At 33.1% G+C, this 20,937-nt stretch overlaps 2 protein-coding genes across 7 annotated transcripts; both read left to right on the forward strand.

Moving 5' to 3' along the window:
• The first annotated feature begins 1,066 nt into the window (after positions 1-1,066).
• On the forward strand, positions 1,067-12,230 carry LOC110094553 (pentatricopeptide repeat-containing protein At5g55840). 6 transcript variants are annotated; one of them, XM_020819817.2, is made up of 5 exons: positions 1,067-1,223; positions 1,352-1,433; positions 7,995-8,169; positions 8,689-12,009; positions 12,094-12,230. In XM_020819817.2, exons 3-4 carry the CDS (start codon positions 8,013-8,015, stop codon positions 11,955-11,957), a joined length of 3,426 nt encoding a protein of 1,141 aa, XP_020675476.1. In that variant the 5' UTR covers positions 1,067-1,223; positions 1,352-1,433; positions 7,995-8,012; the 3' UTR covers positions 11,958-12,009; positions 12,094-12,230. The 6 variants fall into 6 exon arrangements, with proteins under 6 accessions (XP_020675476.1, XP_028554199.1, XP_020675474.1 ...); XM_028698366.1 differs by having other exon boundaries at positions 8,000-8,169; XM_020819815.2 differs by having other exon boundaries at positions 1,067-1,433; positions 8,000-8,169.
• Positions 12,231-13,849: 1,619 nt separating this feature from the next.
• On the forward strand, positions 13,850-20,106 carry LOC110094552. The gene is made up of 6 exons (XM_020819814.2): positions 13,850-14,277; positions 15,775-15,920; positions 17,477-17,645; positions 18,283-18,381; positions 18,570-18,652; positions 19,814-20,106. Exons 1-6 carry the CDS (start codon positions 13,912-13,914, stop codon positions 19,944-19,946), a joined length of 996 nt encoding a protein of 331 aa, XP_020675473.1. The 5' UTR covers positions 13,850-13,911; the 3' UTR covers positions 19,947-20,106.
• The last annotated feature ends 831 nt before the right edge of the window (positions 20,107-20,937 follow it).

Below are 20,937 nucleotides of genomic sequence, written 5' to 3' on the forward strand. Positions count from 1 at the left end.
ATATCAATGCCTCTGTTTGGCAAACCTGTCAGAAAATTTCTGCTGTTAAAATTAAAAAAAACAGATAGCTATAAAAATTCCATATTCAAAATATTACATGTCAACAAAGCAACCTCGTCAGAAGTGAATTTCAGAACATGACCAAGGACGATGAAGCCTTCATCAGCAGGACTCCAAAATTTGAGAACCTCAAAAAGAAGTGGTATACACTGCTGGAAAGCGGGGAACTTCAAAAATTGATGAATGTTCAGATCCTTTAATGTTTGCTCCACTTCATCATCAATGATCTCAACAAAAGCATCATAATGTTTCCGGAAAGAAGTAACATAACATCTAGATGTTACTGGCCTTTGATACGGCGTTCTCATCTATAAAAACAAGAAAAATCAGAACCATAGCGCAACCATAGCGCAACCATACATTTCGTAATTAATTAGCTTAAAAGAAGTTTAAAATTCAGAAAAAAAATAAAAATTGAACATCACATTGAACATATATGCTAGTTATACAACTATTACTAAACCCTAAAAGTTAGAAGATAGCGTAAACCTTTCATATCATTTGCTTCATCCATTTACGAAGAGAAGAAGCGTGAAAAATCAGAAAATAAACATTTAAACAGTACATTACATTAAACAAACAATGATAAAATTAAAACCAAACCATAAACCCTAAAATTTAACATATAAATTAAACGCAAGGCAAGCGCAAGTAAAGCGCAAGTTAGGCGCAACCATACCTCTTCCTGATTGATGATCTTCTACAGGTTTGTCTTCTACCTTCGGCAGGAATAAGCTAATGCAGAACCGAAGGTAATGGAGGAATCCGAGAACGCTTATCAGTGCTGGAGTAACAGTGAAGATGCCGCGCGGCGTTTCCATTCTTTCTTTTCCGGAATTCAAATGAAAAGCGTTATCGGGTCGGGTCTCTAACTCTGACAAGACATAAAGCATTAATATTAAATTAAAAAAATGCCTAACAGATGTCGCATTTCTATTGGCGACCGAACGTAGAGATGGCTTAGGTCACCTGACCCAATAATTTGCCCAAACAAACAAAGCCTACACCGGCCAAGCGACAAGGGAGCGAAGAAGACCAACTGAGAAGCGTCGAAGGAGCAGCCGCTGGCCTCGGGAGTGTTTGAGCCCAAATTTTGTGAAAGCCATGTCCTACTTCTTCCTTCTCTTCCTTCATCATCAACGACTTACAGAACCATTGTGAAGGTTCGATGCCGCTATTGTTTCTTCTTCACATTTGACTTTGTGTGAAATCGTTGGAGAATCGAGTTTACCGGGGTTGATGGAGATGTCATTATTTTTGCTGTTTCTTTTTATGATTCCATTTTCTCAAGAACAAAAAGCTGGTGCTGTTATTATCATCGTCGTAGCTGCTGTCAATTGCCGTCATTTCCAGGAGGTGCACTTTAGGCGCCGGTGAGGATTCTTCCTTTTTTTTTTTTTTCTTATCTCCATATTAGGCCTAATTTCAGATAGAACTCATGTTAACCTAGAAACCCTTATTGGTTTGGGTGTGTGATTGAGAAACTTAGATGATTTGTTTATATTTTACTAGAATGAGAAATTATAATTACTAATTATTATGATAATTAGTTAGGGCTTACTTATCATAATTAGGCAGTACGCAAAAGGCATTGATTAAATTTTAATGGTTTTATTTCTAATTCTAATTATTTTTTAATCAGTTCAAGTACATTGCTAATTATATATAATTTGTCTAATTATAATTACTTATAATTAGACTAAACTATTTTAAAAATATTTTATCTCTATTATCTTAATTGACATTCTTTTTTAATTTTTTAATTAAAATATAAAAGTCATGTTTCAAATAATTTTTGTGAACATGTATAAGGAAAGCTCGTCGCCGTTGTGGCCCAGGCTTGCTTCTTATTATTAATCCATGTGCTTCGAAAAATCAACCTTAAGATGGTAGTCATCTCAACAATCCATCATTATTCATTATTCCTTATATGACTCCCCATGACAAATTAAAAAAAGAATTGATTATCTGCTAATTATTCCTTAATCATAGGATTAATAATTTGTATAATGTAACACCTATAAATATGCACCTCTTATACAATATGAAAGAAGGGAAATGAGATTCAAATTCTTTTATTCTTTGTTTTTAATATGGATAAAACCTTAATTCAGAGACCTTTACTTGTTCATCGTAATAGTTTGCTTACCTGAGCCTCACTGAGTTTGTTGTAAGTCTCTTCTTTTTGAGATTTTATGATGATGTGTTGGCTGATTAACATCATGAAAAGTGAAACTAGTTAAAATTTTATGTTTTATGCCATGATAAAAGAAATCTGGGATACAACAATGGGAATTTACTCAGATAATGAAAATACTACTTGGTTACTTGAAATGAAAGGTGCCATCCATGATTTTTAATAAGGAGATATATTCAATATTCAAGATTGCAGAACTCTTAATAGTTATTGCATCAATTAGATGTATTTGAAGAACTAGACTGGAAGTATCCAGGAGATGCAATCAAGCATCAAAAAGTTTTGGAGAAAGATAGGATGGCTAAATCTTCTTTCAAATTAAATAAAAATTTTGATGAATTATGAGGAAGAATATTTAGGAAAAGAAACTCTCATGTCTATTCGGGATTTCGGGAAGTATTTTTTGAAGCCCGAAGAGAAGAAAATTGGAAAAAATTTATGACGGAAGACCAAGGCATTGCAACAACTTTAGAAACTTTTGCACTTGCTCTCAAGGTATGTATACAACCAGCGAAAATTCCTCAAAGAAGAATGGCTCTGGTGTGATCATTGCTAGAAATTTGGACTCACAAAAGAAATCTATTGGAAATTACATGAGAAATTTGTTGATTAGAAAATAGGGATGCTAGGTTGTGGCTTCTCGTAAAACAATAATGAACCTCTGAAGCCACCGCCTATTTTGACATTCCTCTCCTTAATTCAAGAGTGAAAGGATATGCTAAAAAGGTTTAAACCAACTCGAAGCTAGCTTAATGACATCTAATATCAACATTAGGTCAATTGCTCAATTGGTTGTAAACATATTTAATTCAACGATTCACAAGATTTAATCATGGATTTTGGACTTAGGGGTATCATATCACATGACTATGGATATCTCCATATTTTACAAAATAATTCCTTTCTCTAAGAAATACTCAAGAAGGATTGCTGATGGATCATTGTCTCTAATTTCAGGCATTGGGAGAATCAACATCTCAGATTCAATTTTACTAAACTTAATTTTATTACTTTTCAAACTTTCCTGTAATCTCTTTTCAATTAGTGAACTTAATAAGGATATGAATTACATGCAATCTTAGGGAGGACCATTTACAATGCTAAGGAGAATGCGGAATAATATCTTCTGGATAGAGAAAAAATCCTACGTTATAAATCAAGCATGCTTGTTGTATATCTTGTCCCAAAAAGAGTGCAATCATGTAATGGAATCTCTATCTCTATCATTCAAGCTTTATGTATTTAAAGAAATTATTCATATCTTCTTTTAATAATAAACGTTTTTAGTTGTTTCCCTATGAGACTTGTTAAATATAAAAAAAAACTCTAGGAATTCTTATCCCTGTCATCCCTATAAAGTCTCTGAATCTTTCTCTATCATTCATAGTGGCATTTGTGGACCTTTTTGTGTTTCCAGTATCTCTAACGATATGTAGTTTATATACTTATAAATGATCACATTAGAGCTACTTAGATTTTTTTAATGAAAGACATTTGAAACATGTTACATTGCTAAGAAATTCCATCTCTATGTGCAAACCCAATTTAAAATCCAAATTCAAGTCCTTAAGATGGACAATAGTAAATAATATTTTCATTCAATTTTTGGGGACTACCTTCTTCAACAAGGGATTATACACTAAAGCTCCTCCATATATACTGCTCAACAAGATGGGATTGCCGAAATGCAAAATGTACATATTTCGAAAATAGCTAGATCCATCATGATTACTACCAATATTTCTAATCATTATTGGGAAGATGTTGTTCCAACTGTTGCTTACCTTGTTAATCAAATGCCATTAAGAATTCTTAAATATAAAATCCCTTGCCAAGTTCTTATTAAGACTTATCCCATAGATCGACTCCTCTTCAGTATTCCACTCAAAATCATTGAGTGTTTTGCTTTTTGTTTACTTCCCACCTCATGAACAAAGCAAATTTGACCAAAAAGCTATTAAGTGCATTTTTATTAGGCCTTCTCCCACCCACAAGGGTACAAATATTAATATAAAAAAATAAATTTATGGATGTATATTTTTTGAAAACGAACAATTTTTTCCCAAAACTCTAATTCAAGCAGAGAATTCCAATACTTTTTATGAATATGAATTTTGTATTAATCCTACCCTCTTTGAGCTCAAGTCTCTCCTTGAGCTCCATAAAGCTCATCCTTCTCACGACACTGAAAATTCTTAAGATAAATATATCAAACTAGATATAAAGCATGGTTTATACTAGATGCTGTAACAAACATTGATGAACCAAGCATTCATCTATTAGTAAAACTTCTTGTCTGAATCAAGCTCTGACCAAGCTTCACAAGATCTACCTGACCATCCTGAAGCTCATTTGCCTGATCACACTAGAAGTTTTGAAGTTTACATAGAACAAAACAAATCATATATAAATTCTTGATTTATGATAGAAGTAAAAAATACTCAACAAATATTGGTCAATAGCGCTTCCTTCATAGCAAAACCTCCCATTTGAACCAAGCCTTTATCATCATTCACTATGTAACACTAATTTTGAACTTGATACCTTGATTGTTTGCAGAAAGGTACAAATTTAACAAAATTTTTACAAAATATCTGATCAATGAATGCATCTCTTATGATAACATATCTCCTCAATTTCATGTCCTTACAACTAATTATTCCTGTATAAACATACCCCATGATATCTAGGGGGCATAAAGAATATTTGAATGAAGATATGTTGTTTGGAAAGAAATGCTAATACTTATAACACATGAAAACTCTTAATCTTATTCGAAGGAAAGAAACCTATTAAATGCATATGAATATTAAATACAAAATAAAAGGATTATGAGAGCATTAAAAGGTAGGGGTGTCAAATTTGGGTCATGGGTCGGGTTCGGGTCATACCCAGAATTGACCCGACACTATTCGGGTCAACCTGAACCTGACCCATTTTTTCAAACATGTCGGTTTTTCTGACCTAAACCCGACCCACTTCGAGTCTGGATCAACCCGACACGACCCGAATGACCTGGGGCCGACCAAAGATTGCTACTTTTCTGGTCAAATAACGGGTCAATCTCCGATTTATGGGTAAAAAACGGGTCAATCAATCTAGGGTTTTCGAGTCAAAAATAGGTTTTCTGGTCAATTTCAGGTTATCGGTTCAACCCGAACCCGACCCGATTTTTGAAATGGGTCGATTTGTTGAACTCGAACCCGACCCTTTTCGGGTCCGGGTTGACCCTAACTCGGAATTTTTGAGTTGGATTCTAGTCAGGTTTTCCGGTCGTGTCAAATATTGACACCCCTATTAAAAGGTACAAAACTTGACTAGTTGCAAAAGGATTGACTCAAATTTATGACATTATTTATAAAAAGGCCTTTGAACTAGTTGCTAATATTAACTTTGTTTGGTTCATTCTGTCTTGTTGTGAATTTTGATTAGCCTCTTCTCCAATTCGTTGCGAAATATCCTTATTTAAATGAAGATTTTGAAGAAGTATATGTGAATAATCCTCTTGGATTCGAAAACGCTAAGAACAAAAAATAAGACTTGTAAATTTGAGAAATTCTTATATGACCTAAAACAACCTCCAAGAACTTGGTTTAATCTCAAAGACAAATTGATCATGTATTCTGATTGTCTAGATTGTCTATGTTGATGATATTATCTTAATTAGCAATAATGAGGAAGAAATTATGAGATTAAAAGGGATCTTAATACATGAATTGAAATGAAAGATTTAGAAGCGTTAAAATTTTTTTAGTATAGAAGTCACAATATCATAGAAGTGTATAATTGTCTCTCAACAAAAATCTACTTTTGATTTTTGAAGGGAAATTGGGATAATGCGATGCAACCCTATTAATATCCCATGGGTCCTGTCCTATCAACAAAATAGGATCAAATAGTGTCACTCTCTAAATTGACAAAGAAAGGTACCTGCATCTAATTGAAAAACTTATTTATATCCCCATACTCGTCCAATACTCTATCTGTGTGATTTGTATATTTATGAATACTCTTACAAATGAACACCTTGATGCAATCTACATAATATTAATGCACATTAAAAAGCTCTATGAAAATGTCTATTCTTCAAAAAGAAATATATAAGAGTATAAAAATCTTACATTGATGTTGACCGGGTTGGGCTATTTTTCAATTGTATGGGAAAACCAAGTCATATGGTTGTATGGAGATGTAAAAAATAGACGGTAGTTGTTAGTAGTAGCACTAAGATAGAATTCGGGGCTATGATTCATGATATTTGTTAAGGAATGTGGCTAAAAAGGTTTTGGGAAGACCTAAACATCCACATTAAAAAAATCAATAGTAATGATATGTGACAATCAAGTTACAATTTGTATTTTTAAAGACTCAATCCACCTTGGTAGAACTAAGGATATTGAAATTGATAGATAATTTATTTTAAAAAATTGATGAAGAGATCATTCAAATAGAACAAACTTTGATAAAATTTTAGATAGCATATATCTTGATCAAAGCCCTTGATCAATCAAATTTCAATAACTTAGCTTCTAAGCAAGTGGGGCTGCAAGCGAACCAAACGTTCGGCGAGCTACTCGTTGTTCGGTTCGATTAAAGCTCGTTTGCGATCGTTTAATTAACTAAACAAACAAACTTGAACAATATTTTAAATACTCGATTCTTAAATAAACAAACTTGAACACTAATGCGTTCGGCTCATTTATGTTCGCGAACAACATCATTTGAAGTTCGTGAATAAGCTCGACATTAAGCTCGATAAGAAGCTCAATAAAAGCTCGATTCATGTTTGATTTTGAACTCGTGAATAAGCTCGATAAAAATAATTAATATTTGACTATAGAATTAATAAATATAAATAATCATTACCTTTGTTACATAGACAATTACTTTTATTATAAATGTATTTGTTCATAGATATGTTCATGAACATGTTTGTTTGATAGTTAAAAAAATTTGTTAAATATGTTTGCGAACAAGCTCGATAAACACTAAACGAACGAACATGAACCAAACATGAACACTCCTTAATTTAAATGAACCAAACATAAACACAAACGCTAAAGCTCGAACAAACATGAACCAAACTTGAATAAGCTGATATTAAATGAACACAAACATGAACACTCACATACTTGGCTCGGCTCGGTTCATTTGCAGCCCTATAAGCAAGGAATGATCAACGTATATTTCTAGTTTGAAGGAGAGTAGCTTTTCTATAAGGAAAGCCCCATTGTTGCTCATGCCTGCTTCTGATGAGCAATCAATATATTTTGATAAAATCAACCATAAGATGACAGTCCACCTCACAACCCACCATTGCTCGTTCTTTTTTATAGGACTCCCTGTGACAAACTAAAAAGAATTGATTCTATGCTAATTATTCTTTAATCATAGGATTTGTAATTTGTACATTGTAGCACCTCTTCACTGTATGAAACAAGAGAAATGTGATTCTCTTCTTTTTTTTTTGTCTCTTATTCTAATAGTTCAAGCTGTTTGGATTTAAAAAAAGAAATTAAAGATTTGAAAATCTATAATTTATTAAATTCAGATTTGCACATTTACTAAACTCTAAATTTTAAAATCCCAAACAGCCTCTTAATATTATATAAAAGTTTTAGAAGGCAATATTTATTATCCTTCTAATTTTAGGCCATAAGTTGTTATGGCGTATGAACTATGACGTTTTTTGAGTGATGTAATACTTATTAGTTATTATCTTTTGTAATATATGTAGTTTAGGAAGAAAACGGATATGGCAGCACCATCCTACAGAATGTTAGCCAGGGGTTGGCATCTTTGCTGCAACGTCTCCCACTTTGGCCCAATCTCTAGAATGTCTTCCTTTCGGAGTTGCAGAGTGGCCTACAGGGAATGTACTAGTGTCAAGTGGAATGATCAATTTCAGCCCGGTATGCTTACTATTTTACCCTTTAATGAACTATTAGTTTTTTTATTTCATTCTTTTTCTCAGTTTTATTTTCCCTACTTTTTGACTTTTGCTTACATTTTATAGTATCCCCCCCTTCCTTCCTTCCTTCCAGTGCCTGCGGTGAGCTATTGTCATGATTCATGTCTCTATTTTATTCGTAAACAAGTAAAAGTTGTATTTCTTTCTTCAACTAGTTTTGTTGTCCTTCTTTGCTCTGTTTTTTTATGTGAAAGTAATTATCTGAAGCTAACCCTGTTCAAATCCAAGTATGCATTATTTACTAAGTTTCTCCAAAACAATTGTAATTTCTCCATAGTACTTGTTTATCAAGCAACACCTGCTTGTCCATTGCAGTTGATTTTCTTTTTTTCAAAATTGTCTCAGACTTGCACATGACCTGGTTAAGAACTCCATGTTAACTGCAAACTTCTATTTTGTTTTGTTATGTTTTTGGAATTTATCAAATTTTACTTTTATTAGTTCTTGTTTCTGGTTTTAGTCCAGGTAATAGAAAATAGCATCTACAACATTTTGACAATTCACAGATGGGAGTCACTGAATCACATGAATTACAGGATGACACAACTTAGAACTGTTCATGGGAAAATGGCTCTGAAGTTTGTCAGTTGTATCATCCAGCAGAAGGCCTGTGATGAAATTACTCGTATACTCTGTATCACAGCCCATGTACTAGTTCGGGCGCGGATGTATGATCCTGCCAAATCTATTTTAAGGCACCTCTCTCAGTTGGATATATCATGTTCTTCCCTTTTCCGTTTTCTAATGGCTAGTTATCGCCACTGCAACTCAAACCCATCTGTCTTTGACCTTCTTATAAAGGTTTATATTCAACAGGACATGCTTAATAATGCTATAAAGACTTTCAGGTTGATCGGTTGTCAAGGTTTTGCAGCCTCAGCTTATTCCTGCAATGCTATAATTTCTGCTATTGCAAGAAGAAAGCAAGCAGCATCTGTGTGGGCATTCTTTAAGGAGATCCTTGCCAATGGGATATGCTTTAATGTGCGCACTTTCAATATTGTGCTTGATACTCTATGCTCCGAAGGAAAGCTTAGAAAAGCTTTTCATTTCTTGAAGAGGATGGAACATATTGGCTATACACCAACTACTGTTTCTTATAACACCCTGCTCAATTGTTATTGCAAGAAGGGTTGGTACAAAGCTGCTATTAAGCTAATGAATTTCATGGAGATAAAAGGCGTTGAGGCAGATGTTTACACTTGTAATGTAGTCATCAATAATTTATGCAGAAGAAGTAAGAGTGCCAGAGCTTATTTGCTATTAAAATGGATGAAGGAGAGGGAAATATGTCCTACTGAATGTACCTATAATACTCTAATCAATGGGTTCTGCAAAGAAGGGAAGCTAAAGGTTGCTACCAGGGTTATGAATGACATGATCCATGCAAAGTTTTTGCCAAGCTGTATTACTTACAATACTTTAATTGATGGATATGTTAGAAATGACATGATTGATGAAGCTTTAAATGTTTTTTGTGAAATGGAAGCTAGGGGGATGAAACCTAATGAAATCACTTATGGTACTTTACTGAATGGATACTGCAAGGCTTCAAAGCTGGATGCTGCAATGAATCTTCTCGATAAGATTAGGTCCAAAGGTCTCATTCCCAACAATATCATGTATACAACTTTGTTAGATGGATTTTGTAGACAAGGGCAGCTCTTTAAAGCTCGACATGTTCTTCTTAATTTGGCTAAACTTAAGGTCAATCCTGATGTTGTGACTTACTCAGCTTTTGTTAATGGTTTATGTAAAGTTGGTAAGTTATGCCAAATAAAGGAGGTTTTATCCCTGATGTTCAAGAGCAGTGTTATGCCAAATAATGTTCTATTAGCAACAATAATCTATAATTTTTGCTGGCTTGGGTATGTCATAGAAGCTCTGAAGTTCTATTCTCACATGCATCAATTTGGTCAAATCATTGACCTGGTCACATGTAATACATTGATTTCTGCACTTTGCAAAAAGAGAAAATACAAAGAAGCAGAGCATTTCATGGAACATATGATTAGGATGAAGCTAGCTCCTAATTCAATAACTTTTAATTACATTATAAGCAGTTATGCAGATAGAGGTGATTCACTTGGAGCATTTTCCATATATGACAAAATGGTTCAACGAGGTATCTGTCCAAATAATTTTACCTATCAAAGTTTGCTCAGAGGAATGTGCAATGGTGGCAATTTGGATGAAGGAAAAAAGTTTTTGTTGAAACTTCATGCATTTCCTTCTGCTGTTGATAGTACTACATATAATACATTACTTCAAGGAATTAGCAATTCAGGAAATTTAGAAGATGCCTTGCAATTATGTGATGATATGATAAAAAATAACATAATTCCTGATGTTTATACCTACACCATTCTTATAAGCGGCTTTTGTCAGAAGGGTGATATTGTTCCTGCTATTATTCTATTTCAGAAGATGGCGGAGAAGGCATTGTTTCCAAACCATGTTACGTACACTTGTTTAATTCAGGGTTTGATAAAGGAAGGCCAATTGAAGGCTGCTTCTTTCATTTTTGGAGAACTCATGAAAAAAGGTACCCTTTATCCTGATGCTATCGTTTTTAATGTTTTGATGGATGGGTATTCAAGAAATGGTAGGATGAAAAAGGTGGAGATGATCTTCTCACATATGGAAAAGAAAGGTTTTACTCCAACTCTGACATCTTACAATATTCTTTTACATGGATATATCAAAAGACATTTGGTATCAAAATCATTTAGACTGTACAAAACAATGCTACAGAGAGGTATCATTCCAGATAAACTGACTTATCATTCAGTGATTCTTGGGTTTTGTGCGTCCGGTATGACTATTTTGGGGGTAAAATTTCTAGAAAAAATGGTATATGAGGGTATTATTCCTGATTACTTGACTTTTAGTATGCTTCTTATAAAGTACAGTGAGGAAAGTAAAATGGATTATGTTTTCAAACTAGTCAATTGCATGGAAAGATTGAAAATATCTCCCAACTGTGATGCTTATGATGCCATTATTAGTGGCTTGAATAGAAAAGGTTGTTTCCAGAAATCCTATACCATTTTGCATAAAATGATGGAGGAAGGGTTTTGTCCTAAGCACACCCATTATATTACACTAATCAATGGAAAATGTAGGATTGGTGATATACGAGGTGCATTTCATCTGAGAGATGAAATGGAGACATTGGGTCTTGTGCCCCGCGAAGTGGCTGACAGTGCTATTGTTAGGGGTCTTTGTAAGTGTGGAAAGTTTGAGGAAGCAATATTGGTCTTTTCTGACTTTTTCAGAACAGGTCTTGTGCCTACTGCTGCTACATTTACTACTCTCATGCATGCGCTTAGCAAAGAAGGCAAGCTGAATGATGCACTGCATCTTAAGGATGTGATGGAACGGTGTAGCTTGAATGTTGATGTGGTTACATATAATGTTTTAATGACAGGATTGTGCGCCCATGGTCATGTAGATGACGCTTTAAATTTGTATGAGGAGATTAAGCGAAAGTCCCTCTGGCCTAATGTCACTACTTACACAGTACTTATTGATGCCATTACAAGGGAAAATAAACTTATTGAGGGAGAAAAACTCTTAAAAGATATTCAAGATAGGGGCTTGATATCTCATCAAAAAGCAATATCTAGTTTGCATGATGAGTTGAGAAGTACTAAAAGAAGGCTGAACATGTTAAGGCATTGCTGGAAAGATGATGCAAGAGAAGAAGCCGGGGTAGCATGCCCATGACTTTTTAGAGCACCATACTAATGGGGGTGTTTTTGGAGAAAATGTTCTCAAGGTTTGTGATACTTGACTTAGTACTTGTGCTAGACTTTTTTTCTTTAAGAAGTTAAAAATATATTTCCACTTGCCTTTTTGACAGGGAGAGTTCCTTCTGCTTTCTTGCTTGGAGACGATATCAATTTTATGTCTCTTTTGCCTTTCGTTCGCTATTTTTTCTCATCTGAGCAAGGAGAATGGAGAGCTCAATACAGAGAGTTGGATGGTTGTAAATTACAAGTAAGCTTACTTTGCTTTCCCTTTTCCAGTACACCAAAGGGCATCAGATTTCTCATCATCTTTGTTAAATATTATTTAAGGATTTTACTTTAGACCTGCTATGCTATTTAGATATGAATGCTTGACGATTAAGTCTTTAGTGGTAGTTAGGTTGAGTGTGGTTGAAATGCAAACAGTAAGTTCGATGTATGATAAAATTATGAATGAGAGATTGATAAATGATTATATTTGAGAGAGAGTGGGAATTGCATCTGTGAAAGGTAAATGTTGTGGAAAATGGAAGTAGGTGATCAATGAAAGGTAAAAAATACACAAATAAGTGAAGGATTCTGAAAGAAAGAGGGTCAAATATAACATACTAGGAGTTATGAAAAGATGCAACCAAAATAAAGTTAACACTCATGCCTAGTCAACAAGATCAAATAGAGAATGATGATTAAAAAAGTTGACATAGGTAATTGGGATAAAGCAAATGATGATGATTTAAGGATGTTATTTCTTTTCTAGCCATAATGTTTGAAATTCTCAATTATCATCATCCTTTTCACAACTTCTTTCATTGTTTTTATTGCCATGAGTTTTTTCGCTCATAAGGGATCGTGTCGTTGAAGTTGGAAATTTCGTCATTCATCAACAACTTAAGCATACATGAGTATTATTTTTAGGTTTCTATCATGTAATATTGTAATGTCGATTAGGTTGTTTTATGTTGAGTTAGATGGTATCAAAGAGCGCATTTATTTTTAAAATTCCTATACGAACTATATTTGAACCTTGTTTTAACGATGATCTAATATGGTTTAAGGCATCGAAGATTATGTTTTTTTTTATCTTTTTCAAATTATGTTCAAACATTGTTCAACAAATAATGTATGATTTTGTCTTAACAATAGTTTTTTGTGCAAACGAGGTTAATGCAAGATCAATAAGCTCGCTATCTTTTGTTGGTTTAGGTGATCATGTGGACATTTTACATACATAAATAGGTGATACAGTGGACGTACAAGCTGCATATTATAGTAATTTAATAGATGATCAATTTTTATTTGGCTATTGTTTTGTCACTATTTTTAAGAAATTTGTATTATAGGAATATGCTTTTTACATCAATTTTAAAAAATTTATCTTTTTCATAACAGCTTTATGTCACATTTATAAAAGTTGTAGTCATCTCAAACAGATCCTAAATTATGTATATATAATGCCTTATCTCAAAATTTTTATTGTTCATATTTAGCTTTAATTTTTTTCTCCATTTCAATGATCAAATTTGTTAAAATGATTGCAACAAAGCTTATTAGTAATTTATTTAGTTTCTTTTTAATTAGTGCTTGTTTAATTGATATCAAATAATTAGATATTTATTTCAAATTAATTGAATTTTTTATTCATTTGAATTAATAAAATTATTTTTTAATAATAAAATAAATGTTCATTTAGTTTTTGAATTTGTTTATTAATTTATTTAAATACTCATTCAATTAATTTATATGAATGTAAAAACAAACCAAATTATATCATTAAAAAAAAAATCTAAAGATATTAAATGCAAACGTGTAGTTTATATATATATATATATATTTTTTATCTTTTCCCATTTTGGTTTTTTTATTTATTTATTTTAGAAGGTCACCGCATAACCCCTTGTTGCTGCCGCTTCCCGCTTGCCATCTTCTCCACCATGCTCTTATCCTGCAAGTTTCCTCTGTCTCTCTCTTCTTCGAGTAACCGAAACCCAAGAATCCGTTCTGAACTTCCAAAATCACCTCTACATCGAGCCTCCATCACTCAATTACCGAAAACCTTCAATCAAAGAGCCTTGCTCGGCATTCGGCCTTCGATCTACTTCATTGGAACTAGAGTTCAGTTTCCCGCTTGTAGGGATTCCACTGAGCCCCGCGATTCGGGAGTACCAGTTGGAGAAGAGGTGAAGAGGAGCGGAGATGGCGGTGGCCGTGGAAACAATTGGACGACTTCGGTTCTGCTCTTTGGGCTCTGGGCTGGGCTCATGTACTACGTGTTCCGTCTTTCGCCTGACCAGACTCCGGTAAGGTTTTAATTGTCTGGAGTGGATAGTTTCTTTTAATTTATGGATCCTAGTGCTGTTTTCTAATCGTGAGAAGCGTGATAGACAGGTACTATTTCTGTAATTGATTTCTTATTTGGTTCTGCACTGGTGAATTTGGTTGTTGTAGTTGTTTTAGAAGACAAATGACTTGTAGGACTGCTCTGTAAATTTCACATGCTTGGGCAAGATTGTAAAAATAATTATAATAATTTCTTGGGTGCTGTTTGGATATCAATAGGATTTAACTCGAGTATGTTTTAGGAAATCCTGTAAATCCAGGTTTAATTATTCTGTGTTCATTAATTTCAAATTTTGAAAAGTTCATAATTTTTTTTCTGCCCAAAAACTCTAAAAAAATTACATAACATCTTATCCCTAAAACCCCAATGCTAAATTCCCACCCATCAATTCCCCAATTCTTAGATCGCCGCAATAGTCACAGTTGTTCGAATAAAGCTGTTTTCTATTTCTTCATATTTCTTCTTCGTTGCTGCTTCTGTTTTGTGTGCCGTGGGAAGTAGAGTTTTGAAAGAGTCTCTAAAGAAGTTTTTTCGCCTCCTTCGATGACATTGTTCTTGCTGGGTAGGAAGTAATGAGTGGAGCTCGCTACGAAGGTAACGATCTTTTTCTCCCATTTTTTGCGCTTCTTCAGCTAATTCATGAATTATCAGGAATTTATGGAAAAAAGTAGAAATAGAGGATTTAAGTTGCTGTGAGATTTAACATGGCATTTTTTTGTTGTTTACAGGATTTAAGTTATTCCTCCTACTAAATAGTCTTTTAAAGAGTTTAATGTAATTTATTTAATGCATTTTTAGTTAGTGTTACTATAATTTATACAATGCATTATATATATATATATGTACACTACAAAACCTAATTAAATCTGATATGTTGCATTGTCTAGTGTGGACTACTCTTGATTACACTTGAACTTACATCCTTGTTAAATCCAAGTTTACTTTGAATGTGAGTCTTTAGCAATTAATTACTAAGAGTTACACATCTTTCGTTTAATTTTATTAATCATGAATTTTAAAGCTGCATGGGCTTCTTAATCAACAGCCTTGAAGTGTATAACCATAAAACGGGGTCTCCTAATCTGAAAACATGTTTTTAGATTTTCATTGGTTCTTTTGATTTGTTATTTTGTCAGACAGTTTCAACTAAGGAGCAGTTGATAAGAATAATTTACTATAAGGTCTTCATTGAAGAAGGCTTTATTACTTGGCCTTTTCATATAGCTAATCTTACCTGAATGACCTCCTGCACTTATGAATCTTTTTAGCAATTAAATTTGGTAAAACAAACAACTTTAGACCATCGCACTAGTCACTATGGAGTATGATATAAAGCATCCGATGTGTCTCTCAATGTGGATTATGTCAGGTTTTCCTTTCAGTCGAGTTTATGGTTATTTTTTCTTTGTCAAACTGCTGTATTTCCTTGCTTGTAATAACATCTGTAGCTTTTCAGTATAGGGATGTGTATTTTGTTCAGAAGCTCTTGTACCTGAAAGGTGATGATGGCTATCAGATGAATGAAGTTCTCGTGGCTTTGTGGAACATCATGGGATTATGGCCGGTCGTTTATAGCATGCTGTTGCTTCCAACTGGTAGAAGGTGATTTCTAAAGCCAAGGTTTTGTCTTGAATTTGCATTCTGTTATGTTTGGAATTTTGTAAACGTTTGGATCATCTATGTTTGTTAGAAAGGAGAGAATTGAAAAGGGCTATATTTTTGCATAATTATCTTCATAGTACTAACATTTATGTGTCTGTATATAAGTAATAGAAGAGAATAATAAAGAAGAATGTAATAAAGTAGAATATCCTGAGCACAGAAGAAATGTAGCAATATTAAGTATAGTAAATTCTATTATAAATAGTTAGCGCATGTGATAGCTTAGATGTGGTAATACCCTCACAAATTCTAAGATTGCAAAGAATTAACAATGAAATCTGTGTAAGAGATGATACACATAAGATTTTTATTCAGGGGTATCGATAGAGAGCCAGAATAAAATAAATTTTATTCAATATATGTTTAGTAGTGGAAATATGTGATACATTCAAGTTATATATATATATATATATTGAAGCCTATAGAATCAATTGTCTTTTACCCTTTGGAGTGATATATGCCCCCCCTCTTTGAAGTGCTTAAAAGACAAACATGTGTGTAACTAATCTGACTTCCATTAATTCTCATGTTGAAATATAATGATCTATGACAATTTATGCCCTTCGAGATTTTATGATCCATTCATTTGTGATTGTTCCTACCGCATGATTCTCTTCTAGATTACAATCTACAAGTCACCGATCATTTATGAGTCCTATTAAAAAATGAGTTCCACCACATCACTATGAAACATCAAATCATGAATCAATGTCTTTCAGCTGTCAAGGGTCTTATTGACAACTTCATCCAATCCACTCGCAATCATGATAAAGGCTTCCAAAATAACGACTATCTCACACCACAACTTAGGGGCAACAATGTGAGAACGAATATAGTATTACAGCTTTTATCCTCGACGTTATTTACTTATTTATCAATTCTGTTTTTTTATCATTAGAAAGTGATGTATTTGTCAGAGTTCACCTCACTGTTCCAACAAGATTAGGATGAATTTCTGTTCTTGTCTTAACATTCATAATTGCTTTCAAATATGAAAGATAATGCTATAGCAGTACCATTTTTGTGAAACAAGAACTAAGATGGCTTTTGACGATACTTAGGCCTCGTTTGGGACGGATTTCTTACCGCTTCTTAAAGCAGCTTTCTAGTAAATTTTTTTTACTAGAAAGCTGCTTTAAGAAGCAGTAAGAAAGCCGTCCCAAACAAAACCTTAGTGATTTCTCTGGAATGTGGTGGGATGAATTTTGTTTCATTTATAATTCTAAAATAAATACCTACTTAATATTACTAGGTAGTTTCATCATCAGTTTCGTGTGAAATTGATGAGATGAATGGAATAAGATTTTTTTATTCTCAAAATATTAAGGCAAATTTTTATTCTCAAAATATTAAGGCAAATTTTTTTTTGCCTGTCAGAAGAAAGACTTGTCTTTCTATTGTTTTCTGCTCATTTTGTAAATAAAATATGACCTTAGCTTATTTCATTAGAATACCACAAATTAGTTGGACCCTAAATTTCACCAATGCAATTGCAGCTCAAGCAGCAAGGTTCCTGTATGGCCGTTCCTTCTTCTCTCTTTCTTTGGTGGTGCATATGCTCTTATCCCATATTTTGTTCTTTGGAAGCCTCCACCACCGGCCATTGGAGAAGATGAAATTAGAAAATGGCCTTTGAATTTCTTGGAATCAAGGATAACTGCATCGGTAAAACTGGAAACCCTTGAAACTATAAATTACAAAAGCAAAAATGAATTTCTGTCTTGAGCGATATTTAAACTCAGTAGGTAAAGTTTATTTATTCTTGAACCTTTAATTATGCATGGTAATTGGCTTTAGCAAAAACAAGTCAACCGAATCATTAAAATAGAAAATTCGAGTCTATCCAAATTCATACACATGCTTATGTAGGTTAGCGTGTACTCATCTGACTTTTTAGATTCATACTAAAGCTTCGTTTTGGACGGCTTTTTTATTGCTTTTTAAAATAGCTTTTTAGTTTAAAATTTAAATTTTTATACTAAAAAATTCCTTTAAGAAGCAGTAAGAAAGCCGTCCCAAACGAAGCCTAAGCCCCTTGGTAAACTTTACATTAATACTTTTCTTATTGAGGGGATGGAGTTGCTGCAATTCATGACAAAGTATATTCTTTAAACTTATGTTAAAGTTCTACTCTGAATTATGCTAGTTCAAAAATCACATGAACAACAAAGTATATTAGCTTTATGGCTTTTTGTTATTCAGTTCTGCATAGAACTTTTGAAACAGAACTTCGAATAGAAAATAGAATATAGATTAGTGTGATCTCTGTTCCTAGGGCAAAAGTAACTCCATTGCAATTCAGTTTGTGGTTGCTGCAGGCTTAGGCTTGGTGGCATATGCTCTCTTAGCTAATGGCGACGTGTGGGCGGAATTCTACCAATACTTCAGAGAAAGTAAATTTGTAAGTATGCTTTTTAAATCATTTGAAGCTGTTCATTTCATATTGTAGCATATATGCAATATGCTTGTCTAGTAAATACAATTTCCCTAAAATGTTCTATCAAAATCTATCGAGACTATAAGTCCTCTTCAGTTCCATATAGGATTGTTTTGGATTTATTCTAGCAGCTTATATTTATGGTATTGCAGATTCATGTTATGAGCCTTGATTTCTTGCTGCTCTCATCCTTCGCACCGTTTTGGATCTACAATGACATGACTGCTAGGAGATGGTAAGAATGGCAAAAACTTGTATCACCATAATCCCATAATAGAGCTACAAATATTGAGAAGGTCATTTTTGCTTTTATTTTTTTGTTTTTTGTTTTAAAAAAGCATTTTGATGATCCGGTTATGAGAGTAAATGTATTAGATTTGACTTATGTTAAGAAAGGTGGAGGTAGACCTAAAAAAAATTTTGTTAGAAAATATTATAAATGACATTTCTTTATTAGATTTAAATGAGAACTTGACTCTTAGGATGACACAATGGAGAAAAATGATTCATGTAGCCAACCCCAAGTAGTGGGATAAAGGCTTGTTGTTGTTGTGTTAAAAAAGCATTTTGTTTAGGGTGCTATTAATTTATTTTTAATATTTTATTTTAAAAATAAATCAAATTATTTTTTAAAAACACTCAAAACAACTTTTAGGCGCAGTGAGCATTTTTTTAACTATTATTTCTACACCATCATTGGCCATTGCCGTTGTTTTGTTGGTGACCATCGCTACCATCACATAACTAATTATTAAAATATCAAATTTATTTTTAGTTCATGTCAAATCATAAAAAGTACAACAACAATAATATCAAACATTTATCCTATTACGCGGGGTTGACTACGTGAATCCCTTTTCTCCATTGTGTCCTATTAAGAGTCAAATTCTCATTTAAATATAGTAAAATGTTATTTCTAATATTTTCTAGCAAAGTCTTTTTAGGTGTTTCTCTACCTCTCTTAACATAGGCCAATTCTAACACATCTGCTCTCCTAATCGGGTCAATAGAAGGCCGACATTTTATGTGATTAAACCATCTAAGATGACTCTTTCTAATCTTATAAGCCAATTAGAGCTACTCCATCCTTTTCACGTATATGCTCGTTTCACATTCTATCTCTAAGAGTGAAGTTACTCATCCACCTGTGCATCATCCTCATCTCTGCAGCACTTAACATAATTGTATGCTTCTTTTTGATGACCAACATTCTACATCATAAAACATTTTACATCTCACCACCATCTTCTAGAATTTTATTTCATGTCAAATCATAAATAATAAGTAAAAAAATAAATAAATAAATAAAAGTGGTCCTAAGTGCCCCTTAGCAGTTCATTCCTTTTAACTGTAAGCTAACAAATGAATGAGCTCTCATATAGTTTTCTTGCAACAGGTTAGATAAAGGTTTGTGGCTTCTTCCATTGTCACTCGTTCCTCTTTTGGGACCAGCATTGTATGTTGTTCTTCGACCACAGCTTGCAGATTTACCTAGACGTGTCTTCCCAGACCCGATCGAGAAAGATTAGGCTAAACCGAGCAAAGTAATTCTCTTTAATTAACTTGTAGCTATGAACGCTCGCTTCGTTTGGGACGGTTTTCTTATTGCTTCTAAAATTAGTTTTTTTAGTATAAAAATTAAAATTTTTGCACTAAAAAATTGCTTTAAGAAATAATAGAAAAGCCGTCCAAAACAAAACCTCAGTTTCTGCAATTTGAGCAGTTGTCTTCGGAAACTACATACCTCCAGTTGCCTCAGCCGCTGATCTTGAATTTGACTGTAGTTTTCAGTATGGTTGTCTCTTGTCATCTTCAAATTTACATAATGGAAGAAAATCCTATGCAAAGTTGTTTTTCCTGCATTCCAAAGTAGTTAATAAACGGTTTTTTTTTTAGCACATTAATAGAAACAACTGTAGAGAGAAGTTTCTGGCATAAAGTATGCTGTACATGCTTCCTTCACGTAGTTCTATCTTGTCTTCTTTGATGGAAAAAAATTTTGGGTAGGATATTCTGATTTAGGCTTCGTTTGGGACGGCTTTTTTACTGCTTAAACTAATTTTTTAGTATAAATAATTTAATTTTTTAACTAAAAAATTGCTTTAAGAAGCAGAAAGAAAGCCGTCCCAAACGAAGCCTTAAGTTTGGATATGGATGGATTTTAAAGTTTTGGATTTATTTTGAGATGGTATAATATATAAATAATTTTTTAAGCTCATAATTTATAGGGAAATTTACATACATATAACTTTATTTTATGCTATTTATATATCTAACATCCAAAATATTAATATTACGTCTATCATTCATATACAACTTTAATATCAAATATACTTCTCTTATAATTCATTTTTACTATTCATACCATCTCATAAACTTTAATATTTAATTCTATGCATCCAAAATTGTTCTATCGGTTGTAGATATGTAAATGGCATAAAAGAAAGTGGTGTGTATGTAAATCTCCCTAATTTATATTGCACTCATGCTAAAGTAATGTGTTAAAAAATATATGTCATG

The sequence above is a fragment of the Dendrobium catenatum genome, unplaced genomic scaffold (assembly GCF_001605985.2).
Source record: "Dendrobium catenatum unplaced genomic scaffold, ASM160598v2 fragScaff_scaffold_1076, whole genome shotgun sequence".
Classification (NCBI taxonomy): Eukaryota; Viridiplantae; Streptophyta; class Magnoliopsida; order Asparagales; family Orchidaceae; genus Dendrobium; species Dendrobium catenatum.

Excerpts from the sequence above, each read along its gene's own strand:
- LOC110094552 (XM_020819814.2), top strand. The coding sequence starts at position 13,912 with ATGCTCTTATCCTGCAAGTTTCCTCTGTCTCTCTCTTCTTCGAGTAAC. Across the intron at positions 15,921-17,476 it reads TTGCTTCCAACTGGTAGAAG|CTCAAGCAGCAAGGTTCCTG; the intron begins GTGATTTCTAAA and ends ATGCAATTGCAG. Across the intron at positions 18,382-18,569 it reads ACTTCAGAGAAAGTAAATTT|ATTCATGTTATGAGCCTTGA; the intron begins GTAAGTATGCTT and ends ATGGTATTGCAG.
- LOC110094553 (XM_020819815.2), top strand. The coding sequence starts at position 1,300 with ATGGAGATGTCATTATTTTTGCTGTTTCTTTTTATGATTCCATTTTCT. Across the intron at positions 1,434-7,999 it reads GAGGTGCACTTTAGGCGCCG|GAAGAAAACGGATATGGCAG; the intron begins GTGAGGATTCTT and ends TATGTAGTTTAG. Across the intron at positions 8,170-8,688 it reads GAATGATCAATTTCAGCCCG|TCCAGGTAATAGAAAATAGC; the intron begins GTATGCTTACTA and ends TTCTGGTTTTAG.